General features: G+C 34.3%; 1 protein-coding gene across 1 annotated transcript in view; it reads right to left on the reverse strand.

Annotated features, from left to right (window-relative positions):
* Positions 1-12,734, reverse strand: part of MYCBP2 (MYC binding protein 2) — a 342,008-nt gene that overhangs the window by 180,489 nt on the left and 148,785 nt on the right. Inside the window, exons 21-27 of the mRNA XM_036754198.1 lie at positions 9,490-9,607; positions 6,884-7,088; positions 5,371-5,524; positions 2,787-2,962; positions 2,236-2,361; positions 2,022-2,149; positions 853-944 (exon numbers count right to left, since the gene is read on the reverse strand). Coding sequence (XP_036610093.1) covers positions 853-944; positions 2,022-2,149; positions 2,236-2,361; positions 2,787-2,962; positions 5,371-5,524; positions 6,884-7,088; positions 9,490-9,607 — 999 coding nt within the window. The remainder of the gene's footprint in view (positions 1-852; positions 945-2,021; positions 2,150-2,235; positions 2,362-2,786; positions 2,963-5,370; positions 5,525-6,883; positions 7,089-9,489; positions 9,608-12,734) is intronic.

Consider the following 12,734-nt stretch of genomic DNA (forward strand, 5'->3'; position numbering starts at 1 on the left):
CCTATTTGGGAACCAAATGATCTTGGGAGCTCCCTGACAAGTTCTAGCCAGATTTGGTCCCACGGAGCAGGTTTTTATCCTAATCTGCAGTGCTGGAATAGTCAAATAAGCCTTCCAAAATGTTTTGAGGTACGGCCCAATATGGCTTCTTGAGTGGCTGTGCCTAACAGGGAAGAGGGAAGGAAGCAAGCATTTACTAAGCATCTACTATGTGTCAGGTATTGTGTCTTACAAATATTATCTCATTTATCCTCATAACGATCTTATAAAGTAGGAACTATTTCAATCTCCACTTGACAGGTGAGGAAACTGAGGAAGGAAAAGGGTAAGTGAACTGCTCAGGATCACACAAATAATGAGTGTCTCAGGCCTTCCTGGCTCCAGGCTCAGAATTCTGTCCACTGCACCACCTAACTATAATTGTTCAGGCACTTTTGTCACAGAACAATCGTCTTATCTATTCTGCTCCAATGTGCTATCACTAATTTCTGATGAGGTAAAAAAATATTCCATAAGGGATATCCTACTATAATAAACAAATATATAACTATCTCATATTTAATTAAAAAATAAATACGTATTTTATTTTGTGTAACAAACATAATGTAAAGAAGGGATTCATTTTCATTTACCTTTGCTATATTAACTAAAACAGAATTTAATTGAATGATTTTTTAAAATCTCTATATCCTTTCTGAAACATATGAATGAAATATACTAAAGATAATTTTGAACTTTCTGTTCAAAATGCTATACTTAAATATTTAGCAGAAACTTAGAATGATTATAAAGATAAGAGTTTATCAATCTCATTACATAATTTAAAAGTAGTTATAAAGAAAAATCATTTACCTAGCAGCACAGTCATATGCCAAGACATCAGTCTCTGCAAGAAGGTCACCATCAGTTTCATGATCTCCTCCATCTGGACCCAATTCAAACAACTAAAGGAAAGAAGAAATGTTGATTTTTATCTCAACAGGCAATCATTTGCACTGTGATTTTTGTTATTTATTTGATGAAAATTCTTAATATGTTAAGCACTATGAAGGTAAAAAATCAAGTAGACCCTGTTCTCTAGAAGCTTACATTTAAAATGAACAAGGAAATGTAAAAATACCACATATTAAAAAAAAAAGACTGAATTTTTATGATTTTTCAATTTTCATTTTTCTTATACGGAAGAAGACTTGAAAGTCATTATACATGGGTAGGTTTTTATTGTTGAACAACAGTATTTGAAGAAGGTGAGAGGATCCTTTCCCAACCTATTCTATCTTAGAGTGTTTCCAAATGGGGTAAAATCTAAGGAAATAATTGCATGGCAGAAGCAAAATGGCTTGAATAAAAACTAATAGGCAATTGTTTAAAATATAGCATGGAAGATGAAAATGGGAGAGAGAAGTGCTTACAAAGAGGCATGAGGCAAAGGGAAATGAACTAGAGTCTAGAAAAATATTTTCCTGAGCATATATGGTAAGGTGCAAATAGGAAAAGATGTCACAATGATAATGACATAAGTAGTCTAGAGAAACAATTTTAGAATCAAAGTGAAGAGGCTAAAATTGACATAAGGGAAGATTAGTGGAAAAACTTTTGAAATGGAAAATAATATGAAAAAGGACCTTATATCTATGAGTTGTAGGGAGGTAATCACAAGTAGGTTGTTTAGAAGAAATATTTTTAAGGAATTCCTCAGTTATAAAAGCGGCATAATATAGCCTAATGGTGGTATGCTAGAAAACAATTCGGACCACTTTACTAAGTTACAATATAACAGAGAAATAAATTTTTTCATTTTGAGAACTGTCATGTAACAAGAGGCAAGAAAGATAAAGCTGGAAACAAGCAGCTGTAATATATAGACTATTTGCAGACTAAGGATGTCTTTATAGGCAGTATGGTCAGGAATGCTGGTTTCACACAAAAGTTTTTTCAAAACACTTTTACAGGATAGCAGCAACTAGGTCAAAATCCACATTTTTTTCAACACAGAGGAAAAGGATCATGTACTAGATTACCTTTATTTTAGCAGTATATTCTCCTCTACCTCCAAAAAGACCAAGACCCCCCAGTAAAATATCGGTGTCAGCACTGAAACGAATTGCTTCAACTGAATGAGCAGAGTAACCCCAGCCTCCTCCATGACCTAAAGAGCATAAATGATTTAACTGTTTAATAGTACTTCAGATTTATAGGGAAAATTTCCTTTTTGCGAAACATAAATTCACATACTTTCAAATCTATTCACCACGCTGTAATCTTCCTTGGAGTAAACTTTCATTACCGCTTGAGTCTCTTCCTCTGTACTTGCTATACCCATTTTTAAATCCTGCATGGCTGCCAATGTATCAAGGCAACCTGAAACAAAAAGAAGACAATAATATTAAAGCTCTGTAAAATGAAATTCTTAGCAAGACTGGTGCTATATAACTTAAAACAAAGCAAGAAAAGTAAAATATACTAGCTGTGAGCAAAACTGACCTGTTCAAGTTTCAATGGCTTAACAGGAGGGCTGCTCAGAACAAGTCAAAATCTACTTCTGGTCAAGACAGCACAATTAGGGAACTCTCTTAGTGCCGACCTAGAAGCTACGATTTGCATGTGTCTTTCTTCTTTAAGGCTAAATTTATTGAAGGAGGTATTCTACTGCTCTTATGATGGTACCTAGCTCAGTGCTTTTTTAACAAAAAAAGAACATAAACTATATATCTCCACATTCTCAGAAAATAAAACAGATCATCTAAAGAAATTTAACTGAGTGCCAGTCACAAAGCCCTACTCACCAAGGATGTGCAAAGCTGCATGGGACCTAGTTGTAAGAGCTCTTGATCCTGTAGGCAAAGCAAGTTCAGGGCTCAGTATACTACATCTTGATTGCATGTCTGGTGCAGAAGGAAGAAGCCTGGAGTCAGCAACTACAGCATTGTAGCACCACAATTCTTTAGCATTTGGTCGAAATCTGAAAAACAAAAACAATAATTAAAGCATTTTAGAAATTATCCAGTTTGCATAAAATATACAAACATGTAACATATAAAACAGGTAATATATAAATGACATTTGTAACAGGGATATTATGAGAATTATAGTTATGCAAAATGCTATTCAAACCTCAAAAACTAAATGTTAGCTATAATTATTAACAATAAGAGCTTGAAACATGTAGAGAAAATGTAATTTGGTGGAAGGCCACAAAGGAAGCCTGTGGAGGAAACTGTAATACACTGGTTTAAAAAAGTGTGCATTAGTTTATATGTTGCTTTGTTTTTAAATGGCTGAGAACAGTTCTTTTTTTAAAAAAGCTACTATATGTCAAAAAACCACGGATTTTCTAGGAGATGTGGGTTCTAGCCCTGGCTGTGCGACTTTACTAAATCACCTCCCATTCTTGGATCTCAGTTTTTTCATCTGTAAAGATGAAGAAATTAGACTAGAAAATCTTTAAGGTCTATAGAAAACCATTCTATGTAACTATGATCCTCATACCAAGCCTGTTTATAGTGTGGTTCACAGAGACTATTTCTGAGGGTCTATAAGGTCAAAACTATTCTCATAATAAAATGAAAATGTTTTAATTTCTAATATGATAAATTTTGACAGATATAACCTATATAAACAAAACCTCTTTAAAGTACAAAAATTTTAGGAATGTAAAGGGTATATTGAGATCAAAAAGTCTGAGAACAGTTATCATGATCCTCGTGACATAATTTTAAGTAATGAAGACCTGAATGCAAATGGTCTAATTAGTTGACCTTTTTAGCAGGGATCTCACCTACTTTGTTCTGGAATTATACTCCTATTAATGTGGTCTAAGATTGCATTAGCTCTTTTAGCAGCAACTAATGCTGTTGCTTTGTATTTACTTCCAGACTCATAAAACCCCGAGGTTCTTTTTGTTTTTATGTGATCTATTTCTAGTCATTTCCCCCTCATTCTATACCTCCCAGGGGTGAATATTTGTATGTCAGTGCTAAAAATAAAAAGAATGTATGTAAATCTTTATTAAATTTCCCTGTATTAAACATATTTCTACATTCTAGCCTATTGAGAGTTTTTTTAATGTTGATTCTATCTGCTAATGTATTAGTCATCCCTTGTAGCTTTGTAGCATATGCAAATTTAGAGTACAAGCCACCCATGTCTTCATGCAAGTGACTGACAAAAATGTATAAAAGGAAAAATTCATAGAAAATCTCATAGCTTTACTCTCTTTAGAGAGACCTTGTCTTCAGTCTGACATCTATATGCTGAGCCAGATGTTTCAACCACTTCAAAATCCACATTATTATTATTATGCCACCCTCATCTTAATTTTCTCCATGGGTCTTTCTTTTGCGGGGCAGAGGGGAGAGAGATAATTATGGTTAAATGACCTGCCCAAGGGCACAAAGCTAGTAAGTATCTGAGGCTGGATTTGAACGCAGGTCCTCCTGACTCCAGGGCTGGTACTCTAACCACTGTGCCACCTAGCTACCCCCTCTACAGATCTTTCTAAGAGATTTTTGCTTTTCCAAAATTTTACGTAAGCTCCTGCAGAGCTGTACTGAATTCCAATGTACAGTTCTCTAAGAGGTCACTGCAATATCTACTTGCTGACAAAAGATCATAACAGGCTTAAGTTATATAAAACTATGTATTTGGAACAAGAAAAGGAATTACTGTCTAAAAATTATAAGTATTATTTTAAAAAACATAATTAAATGTTACAGTTAACTATCAAGTAGTATAAAAGATGATTATAGTTAACAGTTTAGCGACAGCAAACAAAATTTTATTATTTTATCTTTTCCTAATAAGTCTTCATATTATATCGATTGAAAATCACTAGTAATAAATTAGTTAACAGTAATTTGCTAAGTCAACCCTGTTCCAGGTGCTAGGGACATAAATACAAAGTAGCTTAATCTGCCTTTGTGGAATTTACATGTTGCTAAGGGGAAGACAACACGTGTGCACAGACGAGTAAAATCAGGATTTATACAAAAACACAGCGGATTTGGGATAAGGGTACTAACCGCCTTCAGGAATCAGGAATGGAATAAAGAGTTCCAAGACAGAGGTGAGAAGGGAGAACATTTCAAGCCTGGGGGATGGATTGTGCATAGACATGGAAATGGCTGATAGAATCTTGGGAATAGACACTAAGTAGGCCAGTTTGGAAGGAAGATTGAGTGAGGGAAGGATAATAATGTGCAATTAGCCTTGAAGCCAGACTGAGAAGGGTTTTAAATGCAAATGAGAAGAATTTGCACTTTAAACTTGTAGCAACAGGGAAAAACTAAAGTTTCTTGAGAAATAGAACGAAGATTTTCTAATAAAATGCATGTTAAATATAGTAACTTGTGAACATAAGAAGCAACCTACCTCCAAATAACATCATAAACAGGATCAAGACATACACCAAACCCCTGTAGATCCTCCTGCTCAGAATCATTAAATGTCTTACAACTTCCATCTACTTTATTTATCAGGAGACATTTAAACGGAGGAGGTTCTGATATAGAAGCAGGTATTAAGCCTTGAAAAAGGGGGAAAAATCATCTTAAACAGAGAGAAATCTAAGACGTGTTAGTAGAATCAAGTAATAAGTAGTACTCCAATCAAAACAAAAGTAAAAAGCATCCCCAACCCCTGACTCCTTTCCAGCTATGTAACTACAAAGGACAGATATATGGCTGAGTTCCGTGGCCTCCTTATATTACACAGAACTCCCCTCATGGCTTCTGTAATATTCTCCTCTGTTGGCCCTCTTTTGACTATTTTTCTATATTTTGTCCCTTGTCAATCTCACTGACTAATATCATCAAACACTGCTTCTGCAAATAACTCAGTTCACTACAATCTTTCCATGGCTCCAATATATCTCCTTTGGAATTCTGCTCAGTATTTCCCCTGAAGAGTCTGCTGACATCTCTAATTCAGCACATTCAAAATAGTATTTGTCATTTTTTTCCTAATACCTGCCCCTCTTATTATTTCTCCACTTATCCTGATGACAGTACAATCTTTTTTCCAGGCTTTTATACTCTTAAAACTCATAATTATCTTTGAGTATTCTCACTTCTTCACCTACTCGGCCCCCCAAATTAAATCAATTTTGCTTCCTAAATATTCCTCAGATTTATCCTTTTCCATTTACCTCTACTGCCACCACCCTTGTTCAAGCTCTAATTAGCTCCACATGGGTTGTTGTAATTGCTAACTGGTTTCTCCCCTCTCCAATTTATCTTACATATTGTTTTAAGGGTATTTTCCTAATGTACATCTGCATCATTTCTCTATCCCAGTGGTCCCCTACTGCATGTGATAAAATGCAAGCTATTTATCATTTTATCATATTATAATATTATGACCATGTGAATACAGATTTTTAATAGTAATAAAACCTGTTAAAATTTCATTTAATGTGACTCTAAGAAGACCAATTAAGCAAATATTTATTTCTTCATATACACAATCAAACACTATGCATAGAATCGACTCACCCCAACATATAATCAACTTACTACAAGGGAAGCAGTAACCCAACTTTCAAGTAATCTCTCTACAGAGAGCAAATAGCCCTTTGTTTACGTTGTATCATGCCCTATTACACATTTTAAGTATGTGTAGGCTAGCTTATAGAATACTGTGGTCTTTGGATTTCTCACCCTCTCATCTTTCCATTTCATCTACATCTTAGCAACCTTCTCTCATTTCCTTCCATCTAAAGAACTAACAGAGAGGTCAGGGGATAATTTTTTTCTATAACCTATACTTGCCTCAGTTTCTTCACTCTTACCCCTATCTTTCAAGTAGAATGTAAAATCTTCAGACAGTGTTATATGGGCCATATATACCAAGACTAGACCCAATTTTTTACAGCTCTTTATTTTACCTATTATGTGTCTGCTGGCAAAAATCTCTGATGTAGCAAGTACATGGGAGTTTATAAGTGCTTCATCAATGCGCAAGAAAGTTTGGTCCCCGCTTGCTCCAATCCAAGTAGCCTTGCGTCCATATTTTGATCCAATATTGGGCATGGAAGCAGGTTTTGCATTCCAATAAGGCATATCCAAAATTGGTCTGCCAAGTTGTCCTTTCTAAACAGTTTGGAAAACAGTAACAGTAACATTAAGTTAGAACAAAACAACAAGACCCTATAATGTCAACAAGGGGGAAGATGTCAAAATATAACATGTGTTACAACACATAAATAAAACATTTTCATGAAATTTCATATAAAATTTATTCTTTACTTTTATGAAATCAACTGATAGTCTCTTAAAAATATCTCAAAACTAGACCCAAATGAGAGCAAATCTCAGTAAGACATTTCTAAAATATGCTGCTTCCTTAAAATAAGCCACAAATATTTTTCTAAGTAAAATGTTTAACAAATATACATCTTAAAATAACTTGTATTCAGTTATTTGCTCTTTTGATAAATGATACTGACATTCCAAGGAGATCATTTCAACAAGTTGCCATTAGAGGACTGAGAAAGAAGTTATTATTATGAAGAAAAGACCAGAAATTATATAATATATATACCTTTTAACACATTAAAGACCATTAATATAATTTACATACTGAAAATAATACTTGAGAATAACAGTGGATTAGCAGTGAGTATAGCACAAATAGATTATTTCATTTCCATTTCTGTATAAAAAGAATCAATATTTGTTTAAGCGACTTTTGTTAAAAGCTAAAAAGGAATGATGGCTACAAGGTAATCTAAAACAGTTAATTTTTCTCTTTTATTTTAATCCTTGTTATTAACATCTTTTGTTTACTTCACATTCCCCACTACACCATGAGACTGAATTCTCCTCTGTGAAAAAGGATGCTTAAAAATATCTGATAAAGAGAAAATGCATATAAAATTCTATCCTAGTAGCCTCCTCCCAACTCTTTCCCCTGAAAAAAGATGTATGCAACACAGGAAATTTTTAAAAATTTCATATCACCCTTACTCACACATTTATTTATGTTCACAATTTAGTTATGCTTCTATTTTAGGGTTGAAAGAAAAGTACTTTATAGGTATGACATGGAATCAGGGCAAAGGAAGGTTAAAGCTGAAAAAGTATTAAATAATACCTGTCCACTTAGCCGGGGGTAGAGTAGCATCAGAGAAGTAGGAAGTTAGCAAGGATGTTTCTTTCTCAACTCAAAATGTTGATTTCTCCCTAACCCTTGCATACTCCCTTACACAGAAGTCATCACTATAGCATACATGCAGAATACTGTAATCTCAGCAGAACTGCACAGCTACTGGATACAAAGAAAAGTAAGCAGGGTAACCTGCCATAAGGTTGGTCAAGCAGTATTACAAGTGATTAATTCCTTGTTGCGTATCCACTGCACCTGTCAAGCCTGAAGGACAAAGGAATAACAGGACTGGAAGAGTGGCTTGGTTATCCATCTACATCTTTGGTTCTCTTCTGTTCCAGGGGAAGGAATAACAACCAGGTGTTCAAAGAAGCAGTAAGAACATTCAAGATTTGCTCAAATAATGAATAGATTCACATAATATATAACACTATTTTTTGTTTTTAAAATCAAATTTACTTTTAAAATTGTTTTTTTAAATTTTGAGTTCTAAATTCTCAACCCTTCTCAGCCCCTCCCCAACCCAATGGAAAGGTAAGCATGTACAACCCTATTTTTAAAGTGGCAAAAATCAGCATAAAAGCTGACTTCTGAATAAAATGTATTTCACTTTGAAATGCAGTGTGTTTTTTTGTGGACTTCTTACCAAGCTACATGTATTTTTCTTAAGCTAGTAAATTTTCTTTTCCTGTATACCAGTCACATGATGGCAAAGATTTAGATTTTGGTTCTGCCTAACTCACAAAATAGATTACATAAACCTGGATAACTGAGGGTTAACTGAAATAATCTCTCTCTAGTTTGGCGATTGTCAAGATGATAAGAGTTAGAAAAGTTCTGAATCGCTGTTTTGGTAATGACCACAATACAGGCTCAAAAGGAGCAGTATCAGTATACAATGTATTGTTATGTCCCTACCCCCAAATTTTAACCCCCAACAGGCAAATTAAAAATGTTTGCAAATGTCTCAAATATTGGCCAAAAAGAAAAAAAACCACCTTTAAATATTCATAATATTCCAGCTTTTAATACAATCAGATCAATGTGTCAACTTTTTTTTCTTAAACAATTATTTTTACAGGCTATAAAAGTATAGTTATTCATAAATTAGGTAAGAAAATACCTTTTATTTGAAAGGCAAAAGAGTTAACAGTTTGCCTAAAGGGCTGTGAGCTACAATAAACATTTCTAACTGTAATAACCAATACTGATCCATTGAGGTAGTAATACTTTCACTTAGAAAAAAAATTTTTTTTTTACTTAGAAAAAATATTAATGAATATATGTACATAAAACATTTTATTCTTGTGCCAGACAATGGAAACAGAAGTCTAAATAATTTAAATATATGATGAATTATTAAAATAAAGTCTGAAAACTTCTTACAGAGAAACTCCCAAATGTGAAGACTTGTCCATCCATTAAAAGTATTGCTGTATGGTTACTGCCTGCAGTTACTTGTGTACTAGGCCCCGGCAAAGCTTGTACTAGAGTAGGACATCCCCTAAATTTAAAAATAGAGCATAAAAAATTTAGAGTTAATTTTTAGCAACCTCTAATAAAATTCACTTTATTAAATTAAGAACCCTAAATAATAAAACCAGATGGAAATCAGCAGAAATTTGGGGGGGGGGGAGGAAGCAATCAGATTTAAGTGATTTGCCCAGGGTCACACAATAAATGTCAGAGTGAACTTGGGTCCTCCTCTCTCCAGGGCTGGGATGTTCTATCTGAGCCACCTAGCTGCCCCAAAGATAAAGTATTTTTAAAGAGGGCTTTAATTAGATGATTAAGCTTAAATTATCCAAAAAGGTCAATAATATGCCCTTATTTTACATCTGGAAAATCCATTTACAGAATTAATCAATACTATGAAGAGACATAAGAATTATTCAAGTTCTTCTATGATACTTCCTCTGTTAAAAAATTACATTGTAATTTTAAATTTCAAAGACTCTTTTCCAAGATGGCATTACTCTCTTGCTTTGTATTGTTTAAAAAAAGAACACCACACAATAGGGAAGCCTTGCTTCTAACATGCTACATAGTGATCTTGGAAACAATTAAATTCCTTTTTTCATATTTAAGTCAAAATACGAGCAAAATCCACGTAGAGATTTCTCAGCTCTTTAATAAGCTAATTTACTTAAATGAATGATATGTAAACTAAACTATATAAACTTTCTCTATAGATATACTAAATATATACAAACTATATCTATACATACTATATGTATAAACTATATATAAAATTCTATACCATCTTCTCCAACAGATTGCCTCTTCTCTAATCCCTATATTTAATCTCTCACTGCCTACAAACATGCCCATGTTTGCCTCTTCCTCTAAAACCTCTCACTTGTCTTGTCCACTTCTGTGGATTATCATCCTGAGAGAAATGATTGTTTTTCCCTTGTATTTAATAACTAATTATTGAATTAGGACCAAGGTTCTTCCCCCTTTCTACTTCCTCATTCAGAAGTCAGCTCCTGTAGGTAATTCAGGCAGACTTTGAAGTGCAGGGCTTGATAATGAGAGGAAGAATTCAGATCAGTTCAAAAGACAAAGTTAGGGAACTGATGAATTCTGGCCTATTTTGTTTTACTCAGGCAAGTCTGGGAAAATGTGGATTCTCCCTTTTGTCAGATGGATGATATAAATACAGATAATTCTCTTTAATCAAAACTGAGGGATCAAAGTTATGTACTCTAGACTTTCATTAGAATAGGTCCACCTCTCATTATAATATTCTTTCTCTCATTAACTATTAACCAACTAGAGTTTATTTCCATCTCTAGGAAATCCACATTTGCAAGGTCATATAAGTGTTGAGTAGATTTCATGAGGGGTCTTTGGTCTCAGAGAGACAGCCAAATGACCATCCTTTTTATTAATAATATGCTAGCATTATTAATAAAATGATTAATTACTCATAAACTATGTCAAGCTTTTTATATGTGTCACAATCCTTTGTCTCTCTTCCTTTTTGTTGCTGAACTCCAGAGAAGGCCATCTACAATAAGTGTCTCAACTTCCATTTCTCATTCTTTTTTCAATTCTCTGCGTTCTGGCCTTCCATCTTATCGTGTGACTAGAACTAATCTTTCCAAAGTTACTAACAATCTCTTAATTGCCAAATCTAATAGCTGTTTCTCAATCATCGTTCTCAAACTCTCTTCAGTCTCTGACATGATTGTTCATCCTCTTCTCCTTGATACTCTCTTCTTTCTAGATTTTCATCTACTCTCTTCTGATTCTCCCCCTAATTATCTGACCACTCCTTTTAAGTTCTCTGCTAGATCTTGATGCAAGTTATACCCACTGTCCCAAGGCTCTGTACCAGGCCCTCTTCTACACTTTTTTTCTTGGTGATCTTATCAGCTCCCATGGATTCAATGATTATCTCTCTGCTGATGATTCTCACATTTATTTGAAAAGTTCAAATCTCTCTGCTGACCTCCAGTCTCCCATTTCCAACTGCTTATTAGTCATCTCCATCTGGATGTCCCATAGACATTTTAAACTCAACATGTCCAAATCTGAATTCATCTTTCCTCCCAAATCCTCTCCTCTTCCTAACTTCACTATTTCTGTTGAGGGTACCACCACGCAGTTTGCCAAGACCTGTTGTTTCTACATGTAATAATTTGCCACCAGCTGCTCTGCTTGGTTTCCTACTCTACCATCATCTTCATTATGTCCTGCCCAAGATAAATTTATAGTCAGGAAATTTACTATCATGACGATTGCTTCAGCTTTGCCACTTACACCTCATCAGTACCCTCAATTGCTTCTGCCTCTCTAGCTGAAGCGTGGAGGAAAAAATCCTCCCTTTATTAAAGGGCTCAAAATCCTAGCCACATCTATATTTGCCACCAGCTGCTTTGCTTGGCTAATAATTCATCATCACCTTCATCAGGCTCCTTGCCATTCTCCCTTTTCAGCTTCCTCTATTAGACTGAAAACTCTTTGAGGCCAGGTCTTGTCTTTTTTTTGTTTGTATCTCAGTGCTTAGTACAATGACTGGCACATACTACACACTTAATAAATGTTTATCACATCATATAATTATCAGCCCCTTGGACATGTCCTATATTTCATGTTTTGGCTCATGCTATTCAAGATGCCTGCAATATGTTCTTGCCTATTTGGAGCTACTGATATTCACCTATTCTCTGAAATCCGGCTCAAATTCTACCTTTTCCATGTATCTTTCTCTGATCCCAGCAGCTGGAAATGATCTTTTCTATACCTGATTTCATAGTACTTTGTGCTCCTCTCATATACTTAAGATATTTTAATCTAATTTGTGTGTGTTATATATAAAATTACTATTTATTAAGTTGTTTCTTGAGGAAACAGTGTCTTACTTATCCTTTTATCATCCTCAGAATCCAGCAGAGTGAGTTACTATATATATAGTAGGCACCAAATCAATGTCTAACAAATGAAGACTTGCCTTCTAGAATCTAGTTTAATAAATATGATTTATTTTAAAAAATGAATAAAGTAACTTAAAAATGTCAGCTTGTCATTAAAGTGAACAAGATTCAAGCCCTTTCTCTAAATGACGTATGGAAAGAGTAAGGTTTAAGAGAGATGTTTAAAGAGGAGAGGTACTGAACAGAAAA

Source organism: Trichosurus vulpecula, chromosome 4 (genome assembly GCF_011100635.1).
Source record: "Trichosurus vulpecula isolate mTriVul1 chromosome 4, mTriVul1.pri, whole genome shotgun sequence".
Taxonomy (NCBI): domain Eukaryota; kingdom Metazoa; phylum Chordata; class Mammalia; order Diprotodontia; family Phalangeridae; genus Trichosurus; species Trichosurus vulpecula.